Consider the following 25,255-nt stretch of genomic DNA (forward strand, 5'->3'; position numbering starts at 1 on the left):
TTCACCTCGCTGATCAGACTTGAGACCATCCTGTACCATTCACAAAAAGATAGAACCAATTTGTTGCTGATTTTGCAAACTCTTTTACTGCTCTTCCAAAGGAGCTTGCTGTGGGTACAAGAGCATACTTGCTTTAAATTTTAGCAGCCCAGAGATGGGTAGGTTGGATGGTTCACAGAACTTGGGGCCACTGAGAGACTGTTTGCAGACTCACAACAAATCTGCAGTAGGAGATCTTTGGCCTAAATAGTTCAATTATGTTGACTGACCAACCAACCCTCTTCAGGTAGAACTCTGTCTATGACAGTTTGTATTTAAAATCTAGTCGAAGGCTCTAGAGATGACTTTTTTTAAAATTCAGCTTTAGTGCTGGGGTACAGCTCCCCTGCAGCTGTGGCTGTGTGGCAGCCTCAGGGAGGGAATATTGCTGTGTGCTGAGCCTTGCAGGGAAGCAGTCTTGGCAATATAACCTGCTGCAGTGCTGCCTGGACTTTGGCTTGGACCTAGTGCCTGCTTGCAGGTTTTGTAGTACTCTGTAAAACACTGCTTGTGGCCAGAAAGGGCAATTATTGCTTACGTTATGGATTCTGGCTCTCTTTGCTTGCAAGTTTTGGCTTTCATAATATTCTGGGCTTAAGTCTTGCTTGCTGCCTTGTGTTTGTAAGCAGAGAACTATGGCACATACAATAGTAATTGCACAAGCTGATTATTTCACCTCTGACACACATTTGTGCAGACAGTCCTAATTTTGGGACCAATTGCACAGCTCAAGTTAAGCAAAACTGGCAGAGAAAGATCCAGCAAGATACTTTGTTTATTTGTGCAGCGCCCCTGATTAGGCTGAAGAGTTGCCTGCTCAGAACTGCAGGCTTTTGCATGTCTCCTGTTGGGTCAGCTGAGGAAGACTCTGATGATGCATTGACAAAGAAGGCAGCACAGTCCTGACCTTGCTCTGGGCTCTTTTCCATGGGGGTGTAATACTCTGAGAAGAAGCCCCAGGGGTGAAGCTACATGGGAATACTGCTGATGGCCCAATTGGCATTGGATGCCACCCCAGGCTACTCTGCCCTGGGAAACCTACCCTTGATTGGAATAGGGACAAAAAAGTCTCAGAAAAGGATGGAATCTCATGAATTAAAATAAAACATTGAAGACCTTTACTTTTGCCCCATAAGTATCTAGGGTTTTCAGGAATGCTCATTTTTGCAATACTGGGAATAGCAGGGTGTGTCTAAAATGTTGCTTAAAAAAACCGTGGTGGTGAATCCTGTGGCATAAAGCCAAGTGAAGTGGCACACACGGTTCAGAGATTGCCTTGTAATATCCAGGTGCCTTAGAGAGACCTATCCAGAGTAGTACCAAAACCAAAGCCAGGGAGAGAGAATTGCTAAGCAACCTGAATGGTGGGAGAGTTGAGACTGCTCAGCTTGGTGCCTGGTCCTTGTTGGTGTAGCAGAGTCAAATACACCTACTGTGTAGGTTGACAAAAATATGAGCCTCATTAGACTAGGACAGCAATGATGTGCTGGCCTCCACGCCTTGTGTCACAGAAGGGAGCCATGTGGCAGCATCTCGCTGCACTGAGACTCTGTTCCTGTTGCCCTTGTTAACAAAGTGCAGCTTTCAGCACAGGTCCCTGGCCAGACTCACTCTTTAGGAAGGTACCTTAACTGATGGACAGCACTGCAATCCTTTAGTTTACCCATGCAGATGATAACTGTTTATATTAGGGAGGCAGATGGCTTGGGTAGCAATTGCTGAATGAAGGAAAGTAACCCCTTCCTTTCCAAGTTTTAGTGGGTCTCACAGTTTGGAACATTCTCTGCTGCTATTGTCAGCATCTGCTAAGTCTGGTATCTACAAATAAATTACATATCTCATCCCAGAAGAGTAACTGGAGGTGTGAAGATTTTTCTTTTGCCTTCACACTGAGCAGTTATCAGCGTTAGAAAGTGGCCTAACCAGGAATCCAAGGCAGAGCATTTAACTAATTAGAACAAAATCAGGCAGAAAAAAATAAACTGATGAAAAAAAGCCAACCAGGGGACTTGACATTTCAGAAGGCTCTGCCTTCCAAATGCGTTGGGATCTGGTAAATCTTCTTTCTAAATATCAGAACAATCTGGAAACATTTTAACTTGGAAGAAATGTTATGCTTTGCCCTCTCCATTCCCTCTTGTTGCTTTCCAGCTTGTGTGCTTTGGGATTTTTTTGCTGTTTGTTTTCTCCCTTGGGACAAGGGATCCAACTTTTCCCTGCTACTCATGCTGTTCTCAGTGCTTGCATTTCAGTTCTGGAAGTAACTTCTCTTGTCTGATAAGAACTGCTCTTTCTACCAGTAGGGGTTTTTTTCACTCGCTTATTTTCCTGCTTTTCCCATTCTTCCACTCTCATTGTTATTATCCCTCAGCTTGTTCTCCTGCCATCTGTGCAATTGTCTCATGCCCCCATCATAAAGTTTATGAAATCCAGACTGAAAAGTATTCTGCTGCTAAAAAAGCTAGAGATTAAATTTATTATTCTCCTCAGGTCAGTGGTGACAATGTGCACATGCAGATATCTACTTCCCTCAGTAAACTGCATAGAAACATGGAAATATTGCTCCAATCTCCATTTCTTCTCAAAATCCAGGAGAAATGGTGGGTACAATATATTATATTATTATATTTCTTTAGAAACAAGCCACAATCTTGTAACATACATCACTAATACATGAAATGGCTGTATTGAATGGGAGTGAATGGCCATTAATTGAGTGAATTTACTTTCTTCCAAGAAAAAAAGGGCCCTTTAAGAACTGCTTTTCACCCTTGTGCCTGAAACTATTTATGCTTTTAACTTGACCCATTTTGCATTATTTGAAGAGAGATTCTCTTCTGGCTTGCAACCATGAATGCTATTTGTTCATTTTTTAGCAGGAGATAAGCTCAAAATACCCTTATGTTTGCTGATATTTCAAGGTAAAGGAATTATCTGGAAGTTTTCCCATTTTCCAAGATGTAGTAATGTCCAAGCTAAATATGGGATGGACTGTGGGATAATACCCTGTGAACACTTTAATATACACAATTATATCCCCATGTTTATACAAATACAGATTTTTTTCCAGATCTAAATGTTGCAGTCTTTCTTACAGAGGTACCAAGGATTAAACTAAGAAAACAAAATCATAACATTCACCACACTGACTCTGTGGGCCAAACCAAGAGATGACACACTGAGCCATATTCATGCTACTGGCATCAGTTGAATTGTACTTCAACTGTATTTAGCCTATGGTGTTGCTGTTCCTGGAGACAGTGATTTCTCCTTTCTAAATCAGGTGACAGAATTGGTCATTAAAGGCTAAATTAAGCCACTGCTTTCACTACAGAAGGAATGAGAGGCAGTGCATGTGGACACACCATCCCAAGAGCAGCCCAAAACAGCAACTGTGACCCTGCTGCTTCTTCTCTGCTCTCCTGCTCTCCAGGAGAGTGCTTTCTATAGCTCAGGAAAAAATGCAAAAATCAGTCCTGCATCATCCGGGTACCTCAGCATGTTCCTGTGCTTGAAACTCCCTTGTCTAGTCCCCTACTTTGTTTGACTGGAACCACTACAACCCAGCTTCACGCCACCCAAGCAGACCTAAATCTTTTCTGGTGCTATCAAAAGGTATGGCTGCCTGTGCTCTGCAATCACAGTGCTGTGTCTGGAGTTCATGTCCTTCCTCTCCCATCCTCTTACCTTGTTCTTCACCAAATTGAGCAGTCAGGAAAGACCTGTCCCATGTAGCTTCGACATCCTTCATTTCTGCCTGCCAGGTGGGGGCAGCAGCCTTCAAACATGCAGGTGATAATCACCTTTCCAAGACCATGAGTGGGAAGGGTGGGAGGAGCTGGGATTCCAGGCTGCTGCACACAGGGAGCTCAGGGGCAGCATCAGATGGGGCTCCACTCCTAAAGAGCTCTAAGAACTGAAGTAGAGCTCTGCACCTCTGTTGTCTGTGACACCTGATAGCTGATTCCACTCTCTGGCACTTTCTTTGGGCCTTTTGAATGATATCTGAGATCAATATGTTATAGAGAGGTCTGGCCCTCAGTAGGACAGATACCAGCCAGTCACTGTCATTTGCCTGCAGGAGCAGCAGTGAGTGGTGGGCTGTTCTTCAGCAGCGTCAATGCCAAGGATCTTTCAGAAAATAGCAGAGAAAAAGGAGACCGGAGTGAATGATGACATCCCCAAACAAAACCTTTTGTTTGCCATTCCCAACTTTTTTGAGGTCATTATTAAGATTTTATTTATTCTTCCAACACAAGAATTTTTCAGTCATGACCTTAAGAAAATACTCAGAGGTGTCTTTTTTTTTCTTTTGGAGTTTCTAGTGTGGTTAAAGCTTCTGTAATAAAACCCTCTGTCCATCAAGTTGGGCTGCTGAGGCCGCAGACAGAAATGTAATTATTCTAAAGCAATTGAGCACCCAACAGCTCCTTCAAAATTTAATGATAGCTTCTAAGAACTCAGCACTTTTGAAAAGACTTTCAATTTAAGCCTGATTTTCTTTTTTTCCAGAAGAATAATGAGCAGTAAATTTCAGCTATGTAGTTGTCAAATGCTCATGCTGAAATAGCCTCAGGACTCTGATCACTCGTGCTGCCAGCACTTGGATGTCACAGCAGTAGAATTCAACAGCCTAAGCAGCAGCTGCTGAACTACTTCATTTTTCAGGTTTATATTTTTAAATAGGCAGTGATTTTATGTTATCCTGGCTTAATGAGCTACATTGTCCTTCAGCAGGACTGTGGATATCCAAAGCTGTGAGCAGAGTGAGTGGCTCAGAGGAGGGTCTTTGAGGCAAGTCTCTCCCTTTGCCTTTATTTTCCAACTTTGCTGCCAGTTGTCTTGAAAGTGCTTTAAATTGCAAATCAAAGAAACAGCACACCCATGATTACTATGAGATTTTGAAGTATTGTGTTTAGGTGGGCAGATGTAGCTTTAGACATCCACATTTGGACCTCCTGTCAAAAATCAAAGCAGTGTAAAAAAGAATTGTGGATTTGATGGGACTGCAACATCAGACTCTTGGTTAGTTGGTTCCTCTCTGCTAGACCAAGATTTATCAGTGCATATGACAAGAATCAAGGGAATAAGTTGAAGCAAACTAGTTAAAACTCTGAACATTTTTTAAACATAGAAGAATGCAAAGGACAAAACCTTCTTTTCAGCACCTCTGGCTCATTCCTAGAAGCCAACCCAGAAAAGCCATAACTTTTCTGCTCAATTAGTTGAGAAAGTCACTAAAGCATAGCAACATCACAGGAAAAAAAGCACCAAAGAGCCTTGAGAAAACTCTGAATAATGCAGAAAGCAAGAACAAATGTTTTATATATGTGGTATTGTTAAAATTCTCAAGTGGCATAAATACAACAAACAATAGCAAAGAATAGGATATTTCTGTTTGTTTCCCTACACTTGAGATGACCTAACCTACCTCAAGCATGGTTCCACTTTGGGACTTATGAGTTGTTTGATCAGTCCAAATTTGTGAAAATAAACACTATTATTCTACTGTTTTACATTCTTTTGTTCTCTGTAAATAGACTGAGAACTAATGAAGTAAATTATAATAAAATACAAATCAAAATAAAAACTGCAGATAAAGCAGAAACAACACAAGGGGGAAAAATGTAATAAACACAGAAATAATGAAGTTAAATACTCATCACTGAGAACAGCTCTGTGTGCACCAGATGATTTTGTCACTGTTTTATGGTTGAGCTCTGATCTCATTCACAGACATCTCCTGCAGAGACTTCGTGCATGCTAACCCTGGCATGGCCAGGAGAAAGACCTAACATCTTGGGGTCAGTATTTCAAAAACCCTGTGGAGTTAGATGTTCAGGTTTCGTTGGATTTCAGTGCAGGTTGAACACCTAACTTTGTGTCTCTGAAAAAAAATCCACTTGTAAAGTAAAAGTAATAGGTAATTTCTTTGGCCCTACCTATATTGTCTTCCAGACAGTATTTTCCAGTGTTTTTTCGCATTTAAGCAAATGCTGTGGGGGCTATATAGTATCTGTGGACACAGCTAGAAGAGATGAACTTGACTGTAAATTCTTTATTAAGAAGAGGTTTGCTCTCTGGGCCCTAGGCCCAAAACTCCATCCATGCTTCTGCATGGCAGTGACATCTTGAAGGCATGTCTTGCAGAACCTTTAATGTCCAGATCTGTGCACATCATGTGTTAATAATTACTATTGTTCATTACATCAGTGATAGGGCTTTCATCACTCCCTGGGAGAAGTGATTGCAGCCTGATATATGTCACTGTTGGAAGGCTTCTCTTGATATTTTTATAGTGGTTTTTAGCACTCTGAAGATAGAGAGCAGAAAGCTCACGGCATTGGCTAGAGCTCAGTATGCATGTGCATGTGCCTGTGCATGGAGATGAGGTAACTGGTCAGACATGGTATCATTTTACATTCCCCTCCCACACCAGAAAAGCACCTTCCTTCTTTTTCCTATTTATAGAAAATAGAAGAATTTACTTGGCTCTTTTTTTGGACAAGAAATGTAATGTGAATATTTTATAGAGATCTCTTCGGTCAAAAGCCCAGGAGGGAATCAATACAACCTTGGCTGGGAGAGCATGCTTCCCCTAAAAGGAAGGTAGTAAGGGTGGTTAATGACCTGATGTCCACAAATGTCCAAATTCTGTCACAATGCCAAAAAAAAGATTAACCCAAATGATATAGTTCAAGTAATTTCCCTCATAGAAGAACTTAAGCAAACTTCACATGGGAAATCATAATGTATGCAAGAGATTGTACCTCCTCCTGGCACTCCCACACCCACTGAACTGCATCCATTTCTGCTTAGAGAGAAAAATGTAAAAATAGAACAGAAAAGCATATTTTCAGATGATGAAGTGAAATTTTAAGTTAGCTAAATATCTCAGTTTAAAAGAGTATGCAGCTTTTACCAATGTATGAAGGAGTTACAATTACTGATCCAAAAAAGAGATCTATGAGTTTACAGGCTCACCAGAAGCTCATTGTCACAAAACAAATATCATTTAACATTCTGCATCAAATTTGGTTTAGCTGAAGAAAGTAAATCCATCTCTTACCAATACAACTTTCCAGAAGGAAAAAGTTGAAAAAGGGATTTTTGAAACCTTCTTTTCCCTTGTGTCTACTTAACAAATGATCTCTGGAAATGCTGGCTATTTACTTACGGAAATCATGTTCTTAGGACCCAGTTCATCCTTTTAACCATTCAAAGCCTGGAGGGGCACGTTTTTACATTTTATGTGTGAGTCTTACAATAAAGATGTTAAAATGATTCTCTAGTCAGGCTGAAGAATATTTATCCTACAGTCATGCACTGTTGCCCAAGAGTTCTTGTGTAAATTCTTCCTTAATCCTCATTCCCCTATTTAATTTGAGCCTATGTTAGTTCCTCTTCCCTTTTCCCAGCTCAATATTTCCCTCTCAATATAGCACCATGCCCATTTTGGCCTAAAATTTTCATATTTGGGAAATAATTTGCTCTAGTTTTACTTGGGGAATATTTAGGTTAGATGGCAGCTTTCATATGTTTTTTATGCACATTTTTAGGAGTTTTCTTTTATATTTGTCATAATTCCCCAAGGATGTGTGTACAGTGTCAACAGTACTAAAAGATATGAACTTTTACAGTAAGGAACTGAAATATCATGGTAATATAGTTTTCATGGTAATTTGGCCCATGGAAGTCTCTCCCAGGAATAAAAATGCCTGAGAAAAACTGAATTCACATAAACTCTCATTATTTGCTAAGTTAATATATGAGTCTGTGGGGAAATAGATGAATTGTCAGCCTCCAAATAGAAATTACACTGGCCAAGAATGAAAGATCAGTACATACTCAAATTCCAGATCCAGTAATAATAAAAATAAAATTCAGCACTAGTTCCATCGATAACAAAACCTCAGGACAGTGCAAAAATACCACCGCGATCAGCACAGCATAAAAGAATAAGGGTGCGGTTCCCTCACGGTTGAAGCCAAACTAAGCTGATCTGTTTCCTCTCCTGGTCACACCACCCCTCCTTGTCATCACAGCACTATTTGTTTTATTTTGTTAGTTTTCTAACAATTAGTATCTGGACCTACCCTGCCCTGCCAGGGAGTCAGAAGAAGAGAACATATGTACAAAGTGTAAGGTGGGTTGCACTCCACGTAAGCACCTGTAGGCATGCAAGGAACACAAGGCAAATGTGGAATGGCAGCAAAGCCTTCTGCACAAGACAGAATGGCATTATTTATGCTCAGACTAATTTGAAAGTCCATTGGTTTGTGTAACAGTAATCCATATGACTAATTTGCCAGCTTGGATAGAAATTAGGAAACCTGTTTGCCAAAGACTTGACAAACCAGTCCTTCTCACTGTCTGGTGAAGGACATTTATATGAAAGACATTTATATGTTTGTCTTCCTGTGAATGCAGCACTGCTTTAGGTGTATAGGAATGGGTAAAGAAAAAGAAAACCTTTGAATGTCATATACAAATGGTTAATGGAAAAGCAGGTCTGTCTCTGCGAGAAAGGGGAATAATCTATCCTGGAAGAGAAAGTAGAATAAAGTGGATATCTTTTGCAATGATGTGCATCTGGGAGTATAAATATATTAACAAAAACTCATCTCCTTAAATTAAATAATTACACAGCTCTCAAGAAGAATGCATTCTGTAATCATTTAAAGAGAAAAAAAGCACAAATAAATTAAAGCTTTTTGAAAGTTAGAAAAAAATAAAAGAATTGCAGTGGAGACAGGAATGTGGAAATAATTAGCACTCAGTAACTGTGTTTTAAATGGCCCACAAAGTGAAGAATAGTGCCACTGTAAACTGGGCAGTCCAGCTAGAACTGGAAGACTCAAGTATCTTTGCTTATTTTAAAGTTCTCTATGATTCCATAAGGACCTGGAGGCAGTGGTGTGTATAACTTGAAGCCACATTACTGGTGCGTGACGCGGCTCCGCAGAGCGCTGCCAGCAGCCCATATCCTCACCGGGACAGGTTTCCCTCCTGTGTCCAGTTCTCCCTTTGTGTATTCACAGGCACCACGAAAGCAACGTGCATGCAGCAAACTTCACCTCTTGGCAGATGTCGAGTTTCTTTCCCAGGAGAATGACCCCACTGCCTGCCTAACACAATACAAAGAAGGGTTTTTTCCCCAGCCATGCCCTGCAAGTCAATACTCGCTGTTATGTAACTAAACACAGCATATCAGCTCACATACCCTTTTTAATGGGGAAAAATAGTACCTTTTAAGACTTGTGGCCAGATTCATCACACGCCTGACAGCTCTGTGCTGCTCCAATGACACAGAACAGCTTTCAGCCTGCAATAACAGATTGATTAAACCAGCTTGTCATGGTATCACTGGAGCAGTGCAAACCAGCTGAAGCATAACAGTAAACCTACCATCTCAGCTTTGATTTTGAGGGATTTATATCTCAGCCTGATATAATTTCCAAAGACAAAAAAATATAATGCATTAATTCATTAATTCATCCATGCTCAAAAGCTTGATATTTACTTATTTGGTAATAAGTAAACTAATTTAAATATTTGAACTCTTTTTGTTTACTTTTTGGTTAATACATTTGAGGAGAAAGCACTATAGGATGATTTAAAAAAAATCTGTCCCCCTGTGCGCATAAGCATGTTTTTGTGATGTTGGTCACAGCTGGATGTGAAGACCAGGGCTGAGTGCAACCTGGGTGAGTTAAGAGAAGTAAGTTATCTCAAAGTCTCATATAAAGCAGAAAGAGTCCTTCTTAAGTCAGGTCCACTGAAATTTGCTTCACAGAATGTGCAAAATGACACCAAAAGCCAAGTACATTGTTGCTTATGGACAGAAAAACACACAGGAAATAACCTCTGATGCTGCCATAGAATTAAAGCAAAACAGGATGCAGAAAGGTTTACTGGGAAAGATGACTCTGCAAAAAGGAAACTAAGCCTTATTTATAAAGCAAGACTCATGACCTCTCAGGGAGGGAGAACTCAGCCTGTCATTTTCTACCACGGCTAAATCTACCACACTACATGAGCAATCAGTCTATTATTTCCAAAGTTTTCAGGCTAGTTTGCTACTGTGAAATGAAATTTCTTCAAACACTACACAAAGTGCATTCCTCCTTCAGGATTGTATCCTGCACATGCCAAATCTGAAGCTACAAACCCAAGATGTTTTGGACTTATCTAAGCATTTTAAAAAAAGGGATCTCTGATCAATTTTCTAAGAAAACTGTTCATCAATTTCCAGAAAAAAATAATCATTTGAGCTGAGGTCAATGTCGATAAGGTCAACATTTTCAAGCCAAAATGCGAGTTTCTGACCATTATAGAAGTAATGGTCAGCAGTAGTTTAAACTGAAAGTCATTCTGAGACAAAAACACTAATTCCAAAGTTCACGCTGATTTTTGCCTTCACCACGGCAAAAAGTCTACTGATTTTCCTAAAGGGAAGAGATGTCCTTGAAACTGGTCATGCTATATCGCTGCAGCAGAGCTTTCCTGAGAAGTTTGTGAAAATCAGGCAAGGGAAGAGGGCAGGGTTTTTTGGGTGGGATTTGTATTTTAGCACAAAATTTTATAAATGTGGATAAACTATGAAAAACTCATTGTAAAAATGTTTCTGCCTCACTAGATCCTGAGAGTGACTTTGCCTCACAGCTCCTTGCCTGTTCTGCTAATCTGGTTAGAGAAGTATATCAGTCTGAATTATATGAGGAAATAGGCTTTTAGAAAACTGTTTAATTTTTTTAATTGAAGCTATTCTTAAAGTTAAAAAGAGAAATACCTGTGTGAAAAAAAAAGAATACTAACACATAGATGAAGTGACTTAAGTGGCCTTTATATAGGCACCTTTCATCCTATGAGATTTATGGACAGCTTTTTTTTCCTGTTCCCATGGAACATTGTGTGTGATACCTCTGTTCCACCTGGATTTCTAACCCCACCCATCATCTGAGAAATCCTCTTGTATTGTTGAATGTTTTGATGCTATCTAAATGCAAAGGATTTCTCAAAATTATGCATATTAAGTAGCACTGAAATTTCCTGTTTACAGTGCTATAAAACAAATTCTGAGGTCTCTGTGCAAACAAATACTGACTTTTAAGGGTCATGGAGCAACTATTGACCCAAATTGGCATGCAAGGAATTACACATCTGAATCTAGATATGGGATCTATGTAACAGCTTAGCTGCACCAAAGTGCTTTAAAGAACTTACAGTCATAACTGCATGAAAGCAGAGATTCCCAGCCTGTCAGGAGATTTGTACTGTAGACACACTGCTGATATTGCCTGGGTCTCCTTTTGCACAGAGAGCTGGCTCACATAGAGACACCAAGGGTAGAAATTTAAACAGAGTATCCTGAGACTATCAGGAGCCAATTACGATTGGGTCAGGCCCAGAAGGATTCTGCAGTGCACTGTGGCAGGTAAATATGCACACAATACATATTTTATTTTAAAGTCTGAGACAAGTCCTGCCCCACTGAGATCAGTGTTGATTGATTCAACACCGTTGAATACGAGCGCCACAATGTGCACCACCTTGTGCACCAGTGTGACCTGTACTTATATCTGCTCTCCACAATTACCTGAAACCACGTGGGGGGCAGTCTCTTCTCCCAGTGAAAAACAGAACAAGAGGAAATGGCCTCATGTTGCACCAGGGGAGGTTTAGATTAGATATCAGGAAAAATTGCTTTACTGAAGAGGTGATCAAGCACTGGAACAGGCTGCTCAAGGAAGTGGTGGAATCACCATTCCTGGAAGTGTTGAAAAAACATGTAAATGTGGCACTTAAGGATGTGGTTTAGTGGTGGTTTTAGCTTGGCAGTGCTGGGTTAATGCTTGCACTTAATGATCTTCTCCAACTTTAATGTTTCTGTAATGTTTCTATGAATACTTTATATATAAACCCCCAGATACTTGTATGTGTAAATGTATTTGCATATCTATATATATACACACATATGCATAAATACATATTCAACTGACTGCACTGGGGTTTCTTCTGAGATAGCCATGTTCACTGGAAGTATCATGATAATACCACTTCTTTCTGATTGTTACTGGACAATTGAAATGATGATGATAATGGATAAGTGCAAAGAGGGGAATATATGTATTTTCTGCTTTAGAAGAGTCAGCCTCATGAAGTACAGAAGTAAGGGAGAAAACTTATTTTGAGCTTGTGAATGACAGTTAGGAAACTATTTAAAAATTATTGCTAGATGCTTGCAAAGACATCACTGAATAAAGTAGGTGATTGAGTTAGACTGATTTTGAGAAAGAAGGTTCTGACTAAAAAAATGCAACTGGAATTCAGATGGAAATTTTTCCTTTAATTCTTTAAAAAAATTTTAAAATTATAAAGTTAATTAAGTTTAATAAAAGCATAAATGTCAAAGAGTATGAAGGAAACATTGATTTGAATGAATATAAATCCAAAAGGAATGACAAGCATGTGATAAAATATACAAAACAAAAAAATTAATGGACAGATGTCCAAAGACAATATTATTTTATATGTTTTAATTTATTGTAAATTAAAACTAAAAGATCATTAATGGTAGAATTCTGTTACTTGATAGAAGTTTTGGAATTGTCAGTAAACAAAACGGGTAACAGTAGGTCCAACAGTATTTTTGTTGTATATTGAAAAAATACATATGAGATGAGTTGTATCACAGAGATAACTAATTGTAATTAAGTCATTCTTAAAATTTCAGTATCCCAAAACTGCTCTAGAAGCTACACATTTTAAAATCCTTGTATGTTTATTTGACATGTATACAAGATCTTTAAAAGAACTTTCTGGAAGGTAATGTCAGTATTCTCTGTCAGCAGTTCCCAGGAGACTGGCTGGGAGGCAGGGACTGTTCTCAGGCAGCACTAGACACCTCTTTGAGAGTTTTCCCCTCTGAGCTGGTCATCCTACATTCCTTTTACAGTCAACTGAGAGAGAGAGGCATTTCTAGAATGAAATTCATCTGACTAAAAGCTGACATCTATGTTTGGTTAAAATAATCCCATCCTAATGTGGTACCCACATTTTTTTTTTTTTAGAAAACCAAAGAGATGCCCAAGCTTTCTCCACTCTGCCTGCAAGGCATTGGTCCTGGCTCTCCTTACAATGCAGTGGAGAGATCATATCCTTGGAGGTCTAAGCAAGGTCATCTTGTAGGACTGAGCTTTTGTCATGAGTATCACTCCAATGGGAAAGCTCAGCTGAGAACTGAATGTTCTACCACTAGAGTTCAGGCAAGTATTGATGCATTGAAAATGTTCAGGGAAGAGTTATGAACCTTCCTTGATGCCCTACAAATCAGTGGAAGACTCAGTGATCATGGTAAGCATTATTAATTTTCACAGTGTAAAAATTCACCCATGGCTTTAATAAATACGAAAAAAATACATACAAATGTAGGGGGGAAGTACTAAAACCAAGATCATACTAAGTAGGATTTTGTATTAATGTCATTCCCATTATGTAAGCTGTTTCTGCAAGTGTCTGTCTATCCTGACTTCAGATGACTCCAAAGGGACCAAGGGTGTTTCAACTACTAATTCAGACACATCTATTTATACTGTAAAGGATGGTTTAGGCTGAAAGTGGTATTTAAACAGCAGGGTAAAATCTTGCTCCCTTAAAATCAAAAGTATGATTAAAGAATTGGGAAAAACACCTTACAATAAGAAACTCAGGAAATTTGATCTATTTTGGTTACTAAAAAAGGCCAAAAGGTAACTTAACTACAACCTGACATTACCTACAGAGTTAGTCTCAATAATGACTTCTCAACCTGTCCAGCAAAGATAGAACAAAAGTCAGTGGCTGGAAGCTGAAGATAACTCAGAGTAGAAACCAAATGTAATTATTGGCAGTGACAACAAATAATAATTGTAATGGAGCCTGCTAATCCTTTAACTAAAGAACTCTCAAAATCAAATTTATAAAAAAAATACACTGCAAATCAGGCAATCAGTAAGTGAGGAAGGAATACAGCTTTCTCTGTGCCAGATTCAGGCCAGTGTCTCACACTGCCCAGTAATTCAAGAATCTATAAATCCACTATCCAGAAGTTTTCCTATTCTGATCTGTTTAAAAATAATGATATCTACATGCTTATCATGGTGACATTGAATCACTGTTATATGCATAAGGTTCAAAGCAGGTTAATTACCATTTTTTCCAACTCCAGCCTCTCATATGATTTGCCACTTCTCACAGCACTCTTGTTTTCAAAACTAATTCCCATTATCTAAAAGACTTTCCAAAGCAAACACAGCAGTGTAGCACTTTCTAATATTTATTTTGTATTCTCAAAGAGGAGGCAATAGTGGTAGGAGCTTTTTTTGGGGTGAGAAGTTCTTCTTCTACAAAGGTACTTGTGTCCACTGGAGTTTTACTTAGTCCAAGGACTAGGTTCATGGGCCAAGGGTTTGGCTTTGTAATTTCTGAATATGCAGTAGGTGGTTTATTTCATGGGAATTAGGTAAAGGCCTTATTCTAGCAACAGCAAACTCTGCTTCAGCACCTAACTGCAGCAGGAGATGGCAGATGAAAAGGGGTTTCATATACTGAGACAAAGATGCATAGTTTTTAAGGTCACTATCATTCTCCCTCTAGCCTTCTAGATAATTTGAAAAAAAAATAACTCCAACCAAAACCTTCTCCCATGGAAGCCTGGCTCTTACTTTGATGTGTCTGACTGCATGGGGAGCACCCATCACCCATTCCCTGCACTTGTGTGCTAGGGAAAGTAAACTTGGCAGTGCTGGGAACAGCTTGGTGGACATGTGCAGCACACTGTGTGCATTCGCAGCATTATCACCCACCCAGATTAGCAGCTGAGCACTGCTGGGTGCAGACACCAATGCCTGCAGGTAAATATGGGCTTTGTATGATATGGTTGAGTTGCTGACTCCATTGCAGGCTCCTTGACTGACCTTGGGACTGGAGCACTGTCTGCCTCTGTGTTTGAAAAGTTAAGATAATATTACTTGTCTGCCTCACAAGGATTTTGTGAGGTTAGAGACACTGTTTATTCAAGCTAGATGTAAGGTGTTACAGCAATGAGAGCTCTGTAAATACCTACACTCATAAAACCTCAATTAAAGCACCATCTTGCTAGAGGAAAGCACATTAATGACCATCAGTCCCTGCAATGTCCCAGGACAGTTCACACACAGTTTCCCCCCTGTCTGAGGTAAAGAAACCCCATAGGGGATGGAGTGTCAGAGGGGAAACCTGCAGTGAGTGAGCACAGAGCACTTCATAGCATGGGTTTTGCTGTGATTTACAGTCCTGTGCTTGGTAAGGAGCAATAGCTGAGGGTGGCTTATGCCATTAGTCGCAGTCTTGGTTGACCAATGGAGCTGGGGAATGATGGGGAGCTGCAAAGGCCCCGAGGTGCACTCAGAGACCTGGCTGCCTGTGACAGACACCCTCAGGAGCACATGCACATGCCACCTGCTGCATGCACAGGAGGTTGCTTAACCAGGGCTTTACAAATATTTTCAAAGTGCTTTACAAAGAATTCATTAATAGATGACATATTTTTGCTAAAGGCACAACCAGCTCAACTAGATTTTATTACAGGTGTAAATAATATCAAGGGAATTTAAGTGTGAGTCTTGTTTCTCTACTCTTAATCCCTACTCCTGCTGACATATTAAAGGTCTGCTTAATCATCCAGCCCTTTCCTCCCAAATTCACAAATGTTTCATCCACACTTACTTATTTTACAGGGATTTATACAAATGCCAGGAGGTACCTAGCAGTGCCCTACAGGTTTCATGGCCCCAATGAAAAAACAAACAATGCTACAGCCCAGATGTGACCTAGTGGTGCAGTTTAACCCGTTGAGAAGACAAAACAGCAGCTTAGAAAGTCACCCCGAGATCCTTAACCCCACAGTGGAAGGGCTGAGCACTTGGGGCTGGAAAAAGGCCAGAAATGAGGGGAGGATTGCGGCACGATGAGCCCAAACATCTGCACGGGGCTCAGTCTCCCCTATCCCTGCGGAGCCAAACTTGGGGAGCCCCTAGGACCAACACTCACGGTGGGAACTCGGGGGATAGTGACGATGTCTCCCAGAGGCACTGGCCACACGGGACAGGAGGGGGGACCTGCTGTGGGGAGACGAGACACGGACGGGTATCCCCGGGGGTTTCTGAGGGGAATGCAGGTAGTGGGTCACCAAGGACAAGGGACCCCGCGAGGAGCGGTGAGGTGGAAGTGCGCTCCTCGGGCTTGGGGGTGAGGGTCGGGGCTCCCCCGGGAGCGGAGGGGAACCCCCGGGTGCCAGGCTGAGGCGCAGGTAGGACGCGCGCCCAGCCCAGCCCTGCTCTGCTCTGCTCGGCACGGAGGCGCTGAGGGCGCCGCGCGGGGCGGGCTCCCGCGGCGGGGGCGGCGGCGCCGTGAGGGCCGGGCCGTGAGGCGCGTCCCTCCCCTGGGCTGTTTCTCGGCGCGGCTGTTTAATAGCGGAGCCGCCCCCGGCCCGCCCCGTTGGAGCCGGCCCGTGCGGCACGGCGCGGCCGGGGCCGGGGCCGCTGCGGGCCATGGCGGGGGGCCATGGCGGGGGGGCGGCCGGCCGCGCCCGGCTGCTGGCCGTGCTGCTGGCCGGGCTGCTCGGCGGGGCGCGGGGCTTCGGCGACGAGGAGGAGCGGCGCTGCGACGCCATCCGCATCGCCATGTGCCAGAACCTGGGCTACAATGTCACCAAGATGCCCAACCTGGTGGGGCACGAGCTGCAGGCGGACGCGGAGCTGCAGCTCACCACCTTCACCCCGCTCATCCAGTACGGCTGCTCCAGCCAGCTCCAGGTGCGTCGGGGCTCCGGGGGGACCTGGCTGCGTGGGCGAGGTGGGGACGACACACGGCGGGGCTGTGCAGTCCCCGGGCCGGCTGCTGTCCCGCAGCACCCCATCCTCATCCCCATCCGCTCGGCTCAGTACTAACCCACCCCGAAAGTCGCGCCGCCTCGCTGTGTCGCTCCTGGCTGGCTGGGAAGAGAGCGTGGCTCACGTTGGGCGGAGGTGCGGTGTCCCGGCGGTGTCCCGGCGGTGTCCCGGCGGTGTCCCGGCGGTGTCCCGGCGGTGTCCCGGCTGGCCGCGGCGAGGAGCGCCCGCCGCAGCGCGGTGCCCCCCTCCCCGCCGCTGGCGGAGGCTGCGGCGACTCCCGGAGCTTTCCCGGCCGCTGCCCTCCGTCCCGGCCGTGCCCCAGGTGCCGCGCCCGATTCCGTGCGGAAGGAGCGGAGCTGGCCGCGGGGAGCTGGGGCAGCTCGGGACCCCGCCGGCAGCTCCACCGCGAAAGTTTCTTTCCCAGGCGAATGGCAGGATCCCTGTCCTCCCCACGGGCATGGATTTCCTCAAACAAAACCCAGCTTGTTTCTTGCGGCAGAGTTCCGTGTCAGCACGCAATTCCTCTCACGGTGTCGCGTCGCCGAATTACTATTATTCATAAGACGAGAAAACTACAATATTTTATTACTGTCGCAAATGCATACGTGAACTTACTGTAAAATAAAAAACATTTTTCTGGGAGGTTCGTGAACCAAAGTATTTCAATAAATACTTTTTTCCTCCTATTTGTTTCTTAGCTGAAATATCCAGGCAATGCTCAGAACAAATATATGTATTTGTTTAAACCCCTTTAATTTGGTTTTCTGCTTTCTTAAATTGTACCCTCGAGGTTGAAATCTGGCTAAATCCCACTCGCTTCATTTGAACTGATGGGCTAGGTTTACATGGAGCTAATCTAGGGAGTAAAATTTTCAGACTTTGGCTTTGGACCACATTTGAACTGAAAAAAGACAACATTGTTGGGTTTTTTCTCTCTTTTGTTTTTATTGTTCTTGGTTTATTTGTTTTACACTGCTTCCTGGCTTTTTTTAAGGCAAGGGACCAAATATTACTGCTAAAAAGGAAAAAAAAGAAAACTTTTTATATTGCAACCTGTTTCATTTTCCCTCAACACACTTGTGATTTCTGTTTCTCTCTTCCAGTTCTTCCTATGCTCAGTTTATGTGCCAATGTGCACAGAGAAGATTAACATCCCCATAGGTCCCTGTGGAGGCATGTGCCTCTCTGTCAAAAGAAGATGTGAACCTGTTTTAAAAGAATTTGGGTTTTTCTGGCCAGACGCCCTAAACTGCAGCAAATTCCCACCCCAGAATGATCACAACCACATGTGCATGGAGGGCCCAGGAGACGAAGAGGTTCCCCTTCACAGCAAGACCTCCTTGCAGCCTGGAGAAGAGTGCCACGGCATGGGATCTAACTCAGATCAGTACATTTGGGTGAAGAGAAGCTTGAGCTGCGTCCTGAAGTGCGGCTACGATGCTGGTCTGTACAGCAGGTCAGCTAAGGAATTCACAGATATCTGGATGGCCATATGGGCCAGTCTTTGCTTCATCTCGACTGCCTTCACAGTCCTAACCTTCCTGATTGATTCATCCAGATTTTCCTACCCGGAGCGGCCAATCATATTTTTGAGCATGTGCTACAATATTTATAGCATTGCTTATATTGTGAGGCTAACTGTGGGCCGGGAAAGGATATCCTGTGATTTTGAAGAGGCAGCAGAACCTGTTCTTATCCAAGAAGGTCTTAAGAACACAGGATGTGCGATAATTTTCTTGCTGATGTACTTTTTTGGGATGGCTAGCTCCATCTGGTGGGTTATTCTGACACTGACGTGGTTTCTGGCTGCAGGACTCAAGTGGGGCCACGAAGCAATCGAAATGCACAGCTCCTACTTCCACATTGCAGCCTGGGCCATCCCGGCAGTGAAGACCATTGTCATTTTGATTATGAGACTTGTAGATGCAGACGAGCTCACCGGCCTCTGCTATGTTGGGAACCAGAACCTGGATGCGCTGACAGGCTTTGTTGTGGCTCCGCTTTTTACCTACCTGGTCATCGGGACTTTATTCATTGCAGCAGGACTCGTGGCCTTATTTAAAATCAGGTCTAATCTCCAGAAAGATGGAACTAAAACTGACAAACTGGAAAGACTGATGGTCAAAATTGGGGTCTTTTCAGTGTTGTACACCGTCCCAGCAACGTGTGTCATCGCCTGTTATTTCTATGAAATCTCCAACTGGGCCATTTTCCGCTATTCAGCAGATGATTCCAATATGGCAGTGGAGATGCTCAAAATTTTCATGTCCCTTCTGGTGGGTATTACATCAGGTATGTGGATCTGGTCAGCCAAAACTCTGCACACATGGCAGAAGTGCTCCAACAGACTGGTGAACTCAGGGAAAGTGAAACGGGAGAAGAGAGCGGATGGTTGGGTGAAACCCGGGAAAGGGAACGAGACTGTGGTATGAGAAAAGGACAGCATCCCACTGCTCTGGCTGCTTTCCTGTGAAGGACTGATCATGTGCAAGCATTGCTGTGTAAATGTTTGGAATAGAGTAGGGGGATGGTTGCACAACCTGTCTCTGGGGATGGGAGGAAAAAAAAAAGCCTTAAAGAATAAACAGCAAAAGGATTATGCTGCAGATACAATAGCCATAAACCATGCTGCCCAAAATAGGAGAGCCCAGGGAGGCTTTAAAAGCTGTGAAATAGCCAAACCTGTTATCTTCCTTTTTAAGTCTTGAACTCTTAGAAATGGAGGTGCTGTAGCCCATAGCTGTGAGATGATGTTTTCCTTTCATCATCTTACAGCTGATGAAGGACAGGCAGTCCAGGGCCAAATTCTGGGTTTAGTTAGGTTCCAGTTACCAAGTTACCAGAAGATGGAGCAGGACCTCAGTCAGATGTCTTCTTTGTGAGTTCAGCATTGAGAAGGAAGTGCTTGATGAGGATTCTGTCTTTATGCCCTGGGGAATTCTGGTGTTCCAATACACTGTACAATTCATTCAGCAATCATGTCCTGAAACAAACAGTAAGTAAATGGACTTTCCAGGTCTTACCCGTGATGAGTAGGATTTAGTGAGGTATTAATGAGGATGACTTTTCAGTCATCTAATGGCCTAATAATAATTTTGACTCATTCTTTTTGCCATTTATAACCTGGTCTGAATGGTGAATTGATTCTGCCTTGTGGGAATTTGAACCTCCCTGTGTTTTTTTTCCACCTCAGTTATTCTGTGGTTCTATCAATACTTATAAAATCTAAAAGCTTTATTTAAGGCTGTCCTCAGAAGTAGAGGAATCAGCTCAAGGTGGGATACTGTGTATGGTCTTCTGCATCTATTGTCATTATCCATCTCCTCCATTCCTGCCCTTTCAGGTGCTCCTGCTATTTCTAGCAGACCACTTTATTCTGCTGCATTTATTAGCTTTAAAAAAAGTCTTAACTCTGTAGTGATCCTTCCTTCAGGAAAGAGAAAAATTAGTTGAAGGTACCTTCAGACAATGCTATGTTTCTCCAAGCAAACTTACTTGACTCTGGAGACTCATTGTATGAAGCAATTAAGTCTTAATGTATTTCATTCAGTGTGATGGTATCTCCTCTGTAGACGCCAGTCTGGGGAGAAGCAAAATGTTAAGTTCCTTGGCAACCTCGTGTTCACACAGATCAGTTGTATAATTATGTGTGTCAGTTGCAATTAAAAGAACATTCTCAGCCCATGACATTGCAGTACAGCTGACTGCCTCACAACGATACTTCAATTGCTTACTGACAGCTATGGAGACAGTTTTTAATGTATATTTACACACAGAATGTGAGCAGGCATTCAGTCCTCAGGAGCAGCAAAGACCTTTCCAGTTTTTGTAAAGGGACTCAAGAAATCCAACTTCTTGATGAATAATGTTTGAAAGAAACCATTGCATTTCTTGTTATTTTATATGAGGAGGCATCAGCCTGTGGGGAGCTAAATGTAGTGTCAGGGGCTTGTGAGAAAGGTGATGAAAATACAAATATCCTAGAAGCACTTCAGAGAACACTGTTATGATGCTCTATCCCTTTGAAACACACTTGATTTTATGTATGTGCCCCAAGCTTTTGCTTCCTTTGTTTGTGTGGAACCTGATCAGCTGCAAAGCATCCCCCTGGTGCCCCAGCTCCCATGATCTTCCAGGGCAGCTGAGAACAGATGCTGCTTTATTAAAGTACTTGCTTTCCACACAGGTGCCCATGTGCTTCCCAAACCACAGTTCACTCCAGCTCTGGAAGTGAGCGCTAATCCATCCCAGAAGCATGTATTGTTTCAATGTCAGTGTCGAAACATGTGCTAGAGAACTTTTTCTTTTACAAACAAAATCCAGACCCCAAACAAACCCTAATGGCTGTCTTTGCGGTTGGGCTCCCTCTCCAGCAGAACAAGTGACAACTTGACACATTCTGTTCAAGACACACAAGCACTGTCTTGGCCAACACCACATTCCAGCTGGGCCTTTTCACCCTCTCCATAAAGTCTCTCACTGTTAGTGTTGTGTTTGGATCTGGTTATTCCTTTGTGGACGAGGAGTTTTGTTAGTGTGAGATCTTCAGATGGCGGAGCCTTTCCATCATGCAGTCTTTCTGCTGGCACAGTGAGGAATGTAAAGTCAGCAGCTGGATGCTGGCTTCCAAGGAGCGAGGATGCAGCATGACAATACTAGGTTACTTTTTTGTAACCTAGTATTTGGCCGTGCCAAGGTGTCATGTTCACTCAAGGTGTGCTTCAGTCTGAAAGGCTTTGGATGCTCTCTGGACAATAAGACCCATGTTTGAGTAGTCTGATTCAATAAATGGCATTTTTAACCTTGCTATGTACACAGAAGTGAATGTTAAATAGTGCCTTTTTATGAAATCCTTGCATCTCCGCCTGTAACCCTGTGAACTATTGACAGAGGGATGCCCCTGGTGATGTGAGACACAGTGAGCTGGATGAGGATGGCACTGTGTAGCCCTAGGAGGGACCTGGAGGGATATTCCATTAAAGTATGTGAGGGATTCAAATGCTGTGGGAAAGAGGTGGGCTGGGGAGGAGGCACCAGCTGCTGTTCCTGAGGACACATCTTTCCCCACCAGTTGGGGGAATGCTGTACTGCCCCAAAGTGAAATTAGTGGTTGTATCAATCAAACCATTCCATTGATGTATTCACCCCCATGCATTTACCTGGCTCCATGTCAGGGCTGTGCAAGTGGGAAGACACAGCAGACAGCCTAAAAACCGGCGCTTGCCAAGAAGAACGGGTATCAGCAGCTCCGAAGTTCTCTCATTTCAGCATTGTTAGGAGCTTAAAGCCATAAGGGGTGTGACTAATCCTGTCTCGGAAGTGCAGTTGCTGTGGTTATACAAGCACAGACGTTGCAGGCGTTTCCTTCCACTGCACAGCCCCTGCTCCCATCTCCCCCCTCAGCCTGTGCTCTTGGCACTGCAGGGTTCACAAGCATCTGCCAGAGAGGTACAAGCTTAGCTCTTACATTAAACAGACAAGTTAGCTTCTTTCTCTGAATTTTAAGGAAATAGACACTGATTATTTTGGGGTGTACAGAAAATATATCTACTTCAATGTATGTACTGTAAATTTCTAATTTATCACTGTAAAAAAACCAAAACAACTTTGCTATTTAATTTTTATATCAAAATAAAATGTTAACCTCTGTGGATAATGAAAGAATTCCTGGCAGCCTTCACATTTTTGGTGAGTTTGTTTCTTAAATAGGCTTCAGCATTGTTGGAAGTGCTTTTTTGCCCTGAAGGAAGAAGGACTGAAATGCTCATGCTGTGGTGAGAGGATGCTTTGAATGGGTTAATCCAGCATGGTTTGGATCTAATAACTGAGAACAAGACATGGTTGGGCAATGGTGAAAGTATGTTCATGTTTCTGCTTATGGGGTGGACAGAAACCCTTTCAAAGACAGCAGGCAGGTCCTGGGTGCTGGCTGGGGCTGCAGCTGGAGCTTTGGTGTTGTGGGAGCATGTCCTCAAAGCCCAACTGGAAGGCAAGGCAGAAACACGGCCTGCTGCTGCTCTAGCACTGCTGTGATGTGGCTCCAGAGAAGAGCAGCACCTTCTGTAAGGCTCCTTATCTTCCAGGTGTTATGGAATACATACATCCAAAGCAGGACAGCTCAGATCCAGAGTGTGTGGTGGAGGAGGGCAGCATCACCACTGGTCTGTTCAGTGTATGGGAACTATTAGTGCCTTTTGGAAGGGGAAAATCCTAATCTTAGCAACCTGCTTGAAATGAGTTCATTCCTATGGGTGATCTCAGGGATTTCAACCCTTCAGAGGAGAGATTCAATTGAATGTCTACATGTTTTTCTAAAAACTTAGGCTTATTAATGCTCTACTTTCCTTTCCTGTTTGTCATTTCTGTCCATAGTCGTGATGTATGGGGATAGCAAGGAGTTGCCTTTTGTGTGCATCGCTCACCAGTTTCTTTTGACACTGACAGAACAGTATGCAACATTAATTACTTTATCCCACTTAATCGTCTCCGTCGTGAAACAATCTGTGAGATTATTTAATTAGCAGAATGCTACTCTAATAAGAACCTGAATCAGACTAGAGTGGATAATAGTGAGGGTGTGCTATAAAAAAGAGTAGCAACTATCACCTGTGTATCTGTAGCTAATCAAGTTTTGAAGAGCAGCATCTAAAACTGGTAATTATGAGTGTGTTGCAGACACCTTTTCATTAAAATCCTTTCATTAGGATTTTTCCTGCTGAGAGGTTTCAGCAACAAGATGTAAACAATGGTTATCTGCTGCTGTGGAATGCAACAAGTCTATCTGTGATTGGCCCATCTTAGATGTTTATAATTAATGGCCAATCAAGGCCGAGCTATCTCGGACAGCGTCCGAGAGAGCTGCCTTTTGTTATCATTCTTTTCTATTTTATTTTTAGCTAGCCTGCTGAGGAAACTTTTTTTTCTATTCTATTAGTATAGTTATAATGTAATATATATATATCATAAAATAATAAATCAAGCCTTCTGAACATAAAGTGAACATTCTCGTCTCTTGCCTCATCCAAGAACCCCTGTGAACACTGTCACATGAGTGATTTGCTCATGCCTTTGGCAGCTCATCATTGTAATGTTCTCAGGCTGGTGATTAATGCGATCTCTCAAACTTATCCTAATGAGTCTTTAATAAAGCTACTGTTAACTGTACCAAACATCAAAGAGCTTCTGGGGGAAGGAGCAGGATCTCCCTCTTGTTCATACCACCTGAACACCTCAGGTGTGGCATTCAAGCTGACGTTGGCTGCTCGAGTTCTCTCTCACGGGTGCTTGCCTTCACACAGATCCCTCAGAGCATCACCTCTGAAGTGACAGTGGATTACTGCAATGGCTCTGAATGGTGAGCAAGCTCCCCAAGCCACGGAGATGACAAACCCTCTCAGGTTTGCCTCATGAGCATTTGCCTCTTGAGCATTGCCTCATAAATGTTACTTTTTGTGAGCATTGTATGCAATGCTTACAAAAAATAACATTTATGAGGACTTTTTGTGGTTGTTTGGTATTTAGGCTTGGGGTTTTTTACTTGGTTGGTTTTGTCTATTTTTTTTTAAGATGTTTTTTAAGAAAGCAGATGTTAGGGAGTTTGTAGAGGAGGCCACAGTTGTGCCGCCAGCAATCAGAAGCAGCCTAAGCTCCAGTAATGTGAAAACATGTTATCACCAAGTCCCTGGCTTCAGTGGTGGTTTCCCCCACACCTCCTCCATCCTCAGCCACTCATTCCCACAATGGTGCCACGTTTCAGTTTCTCCTTCACTTTGCCAGTGCAACTACTTGTGGTATGATGCAAACATCATTTTGAGGAGCTGCTGCCCAAACCCTCTTGCACCATTTTCCCCATCAAGCCAGAGCTGTGTCTGCCTGCAAGGTTGTAGGAACGGGAGAGAGCAAAGTGGCAACTGCCTGTGCCCTTCCAGCTTCCCCAGCCTCAACTAAAACAGCAAAGCCTTCAGTGGGGCTGTTGGTGACTCCCTAATTCTTTAACTGAGATGACTGAGTCCAGATGTGAACTGCTCACCTACAGGTGAATGCCCCAGTACACAGCCCCACGGCAGCTGTGTTGCTGATGCTCCCTAGTGCCCTTTTCAGCATGCTTGGACGAATTGGCTCATAATGTAGGCCAGGAGTTTGCAGCCTCTTTCTCAGTCTAGGATGGCTTAACTGGACTGCCAGACTCTGGTGTAGCTTGTGTAGAGAGCAAAGCAGCTCTGTGTGCTTGCAAAGCCAGTGCTGGCTGCAACAGAAATGAGGCAGAGCACTCAGAGTCCTGGCTGGAGCAGGGTTGTGCCATC

General features: G+C 43.0%; 1 protein-coding gene across 1 annotated transcript; it reads left to right on the forward strand.

The window, feature by feature from the left end:
* Nucleotides 1–16,655: 16,655 nt before the first annotated feature.
* On the forward strand, nt 16,656–22,616 carry FZD4 (frizzled class receptor 4). Its single transcript, XM_036388557.2, has 2 exons — nt 16,656–16,874; nt 18,056–22,616. The coding sequence occupies exons 1-2, from the start codon at nt 16,743–16,745 to the stop codon at nt 19,382–19,384; spliced, it is 1,461 nt and encodes a 486-aa protein (XP_036244450.2). The 5' UTR covers nt 16,656–16,742; the 3' UTR covers nt 19,385–22,616.
* Nucleotides 22,617–25,255: the final 2,639 nt, after the last annotated feature.

Source organism: Molothrus ater, chromosome 2, assembly GCF_012460135.2.
Source record: "Molothrus ater isolate BHLD 08-10-18 breed brown headed cowbird chromosome 2, BPBGC_Mater_1.1, whole genome shotgun sequence".
In the NCBI taxonomy this organism is placed as follows: Eukaryota; Metazoa; Chordata; class Aves; order Passeriformes; family Icteridae; genus Molothrus; species Molothrus ater.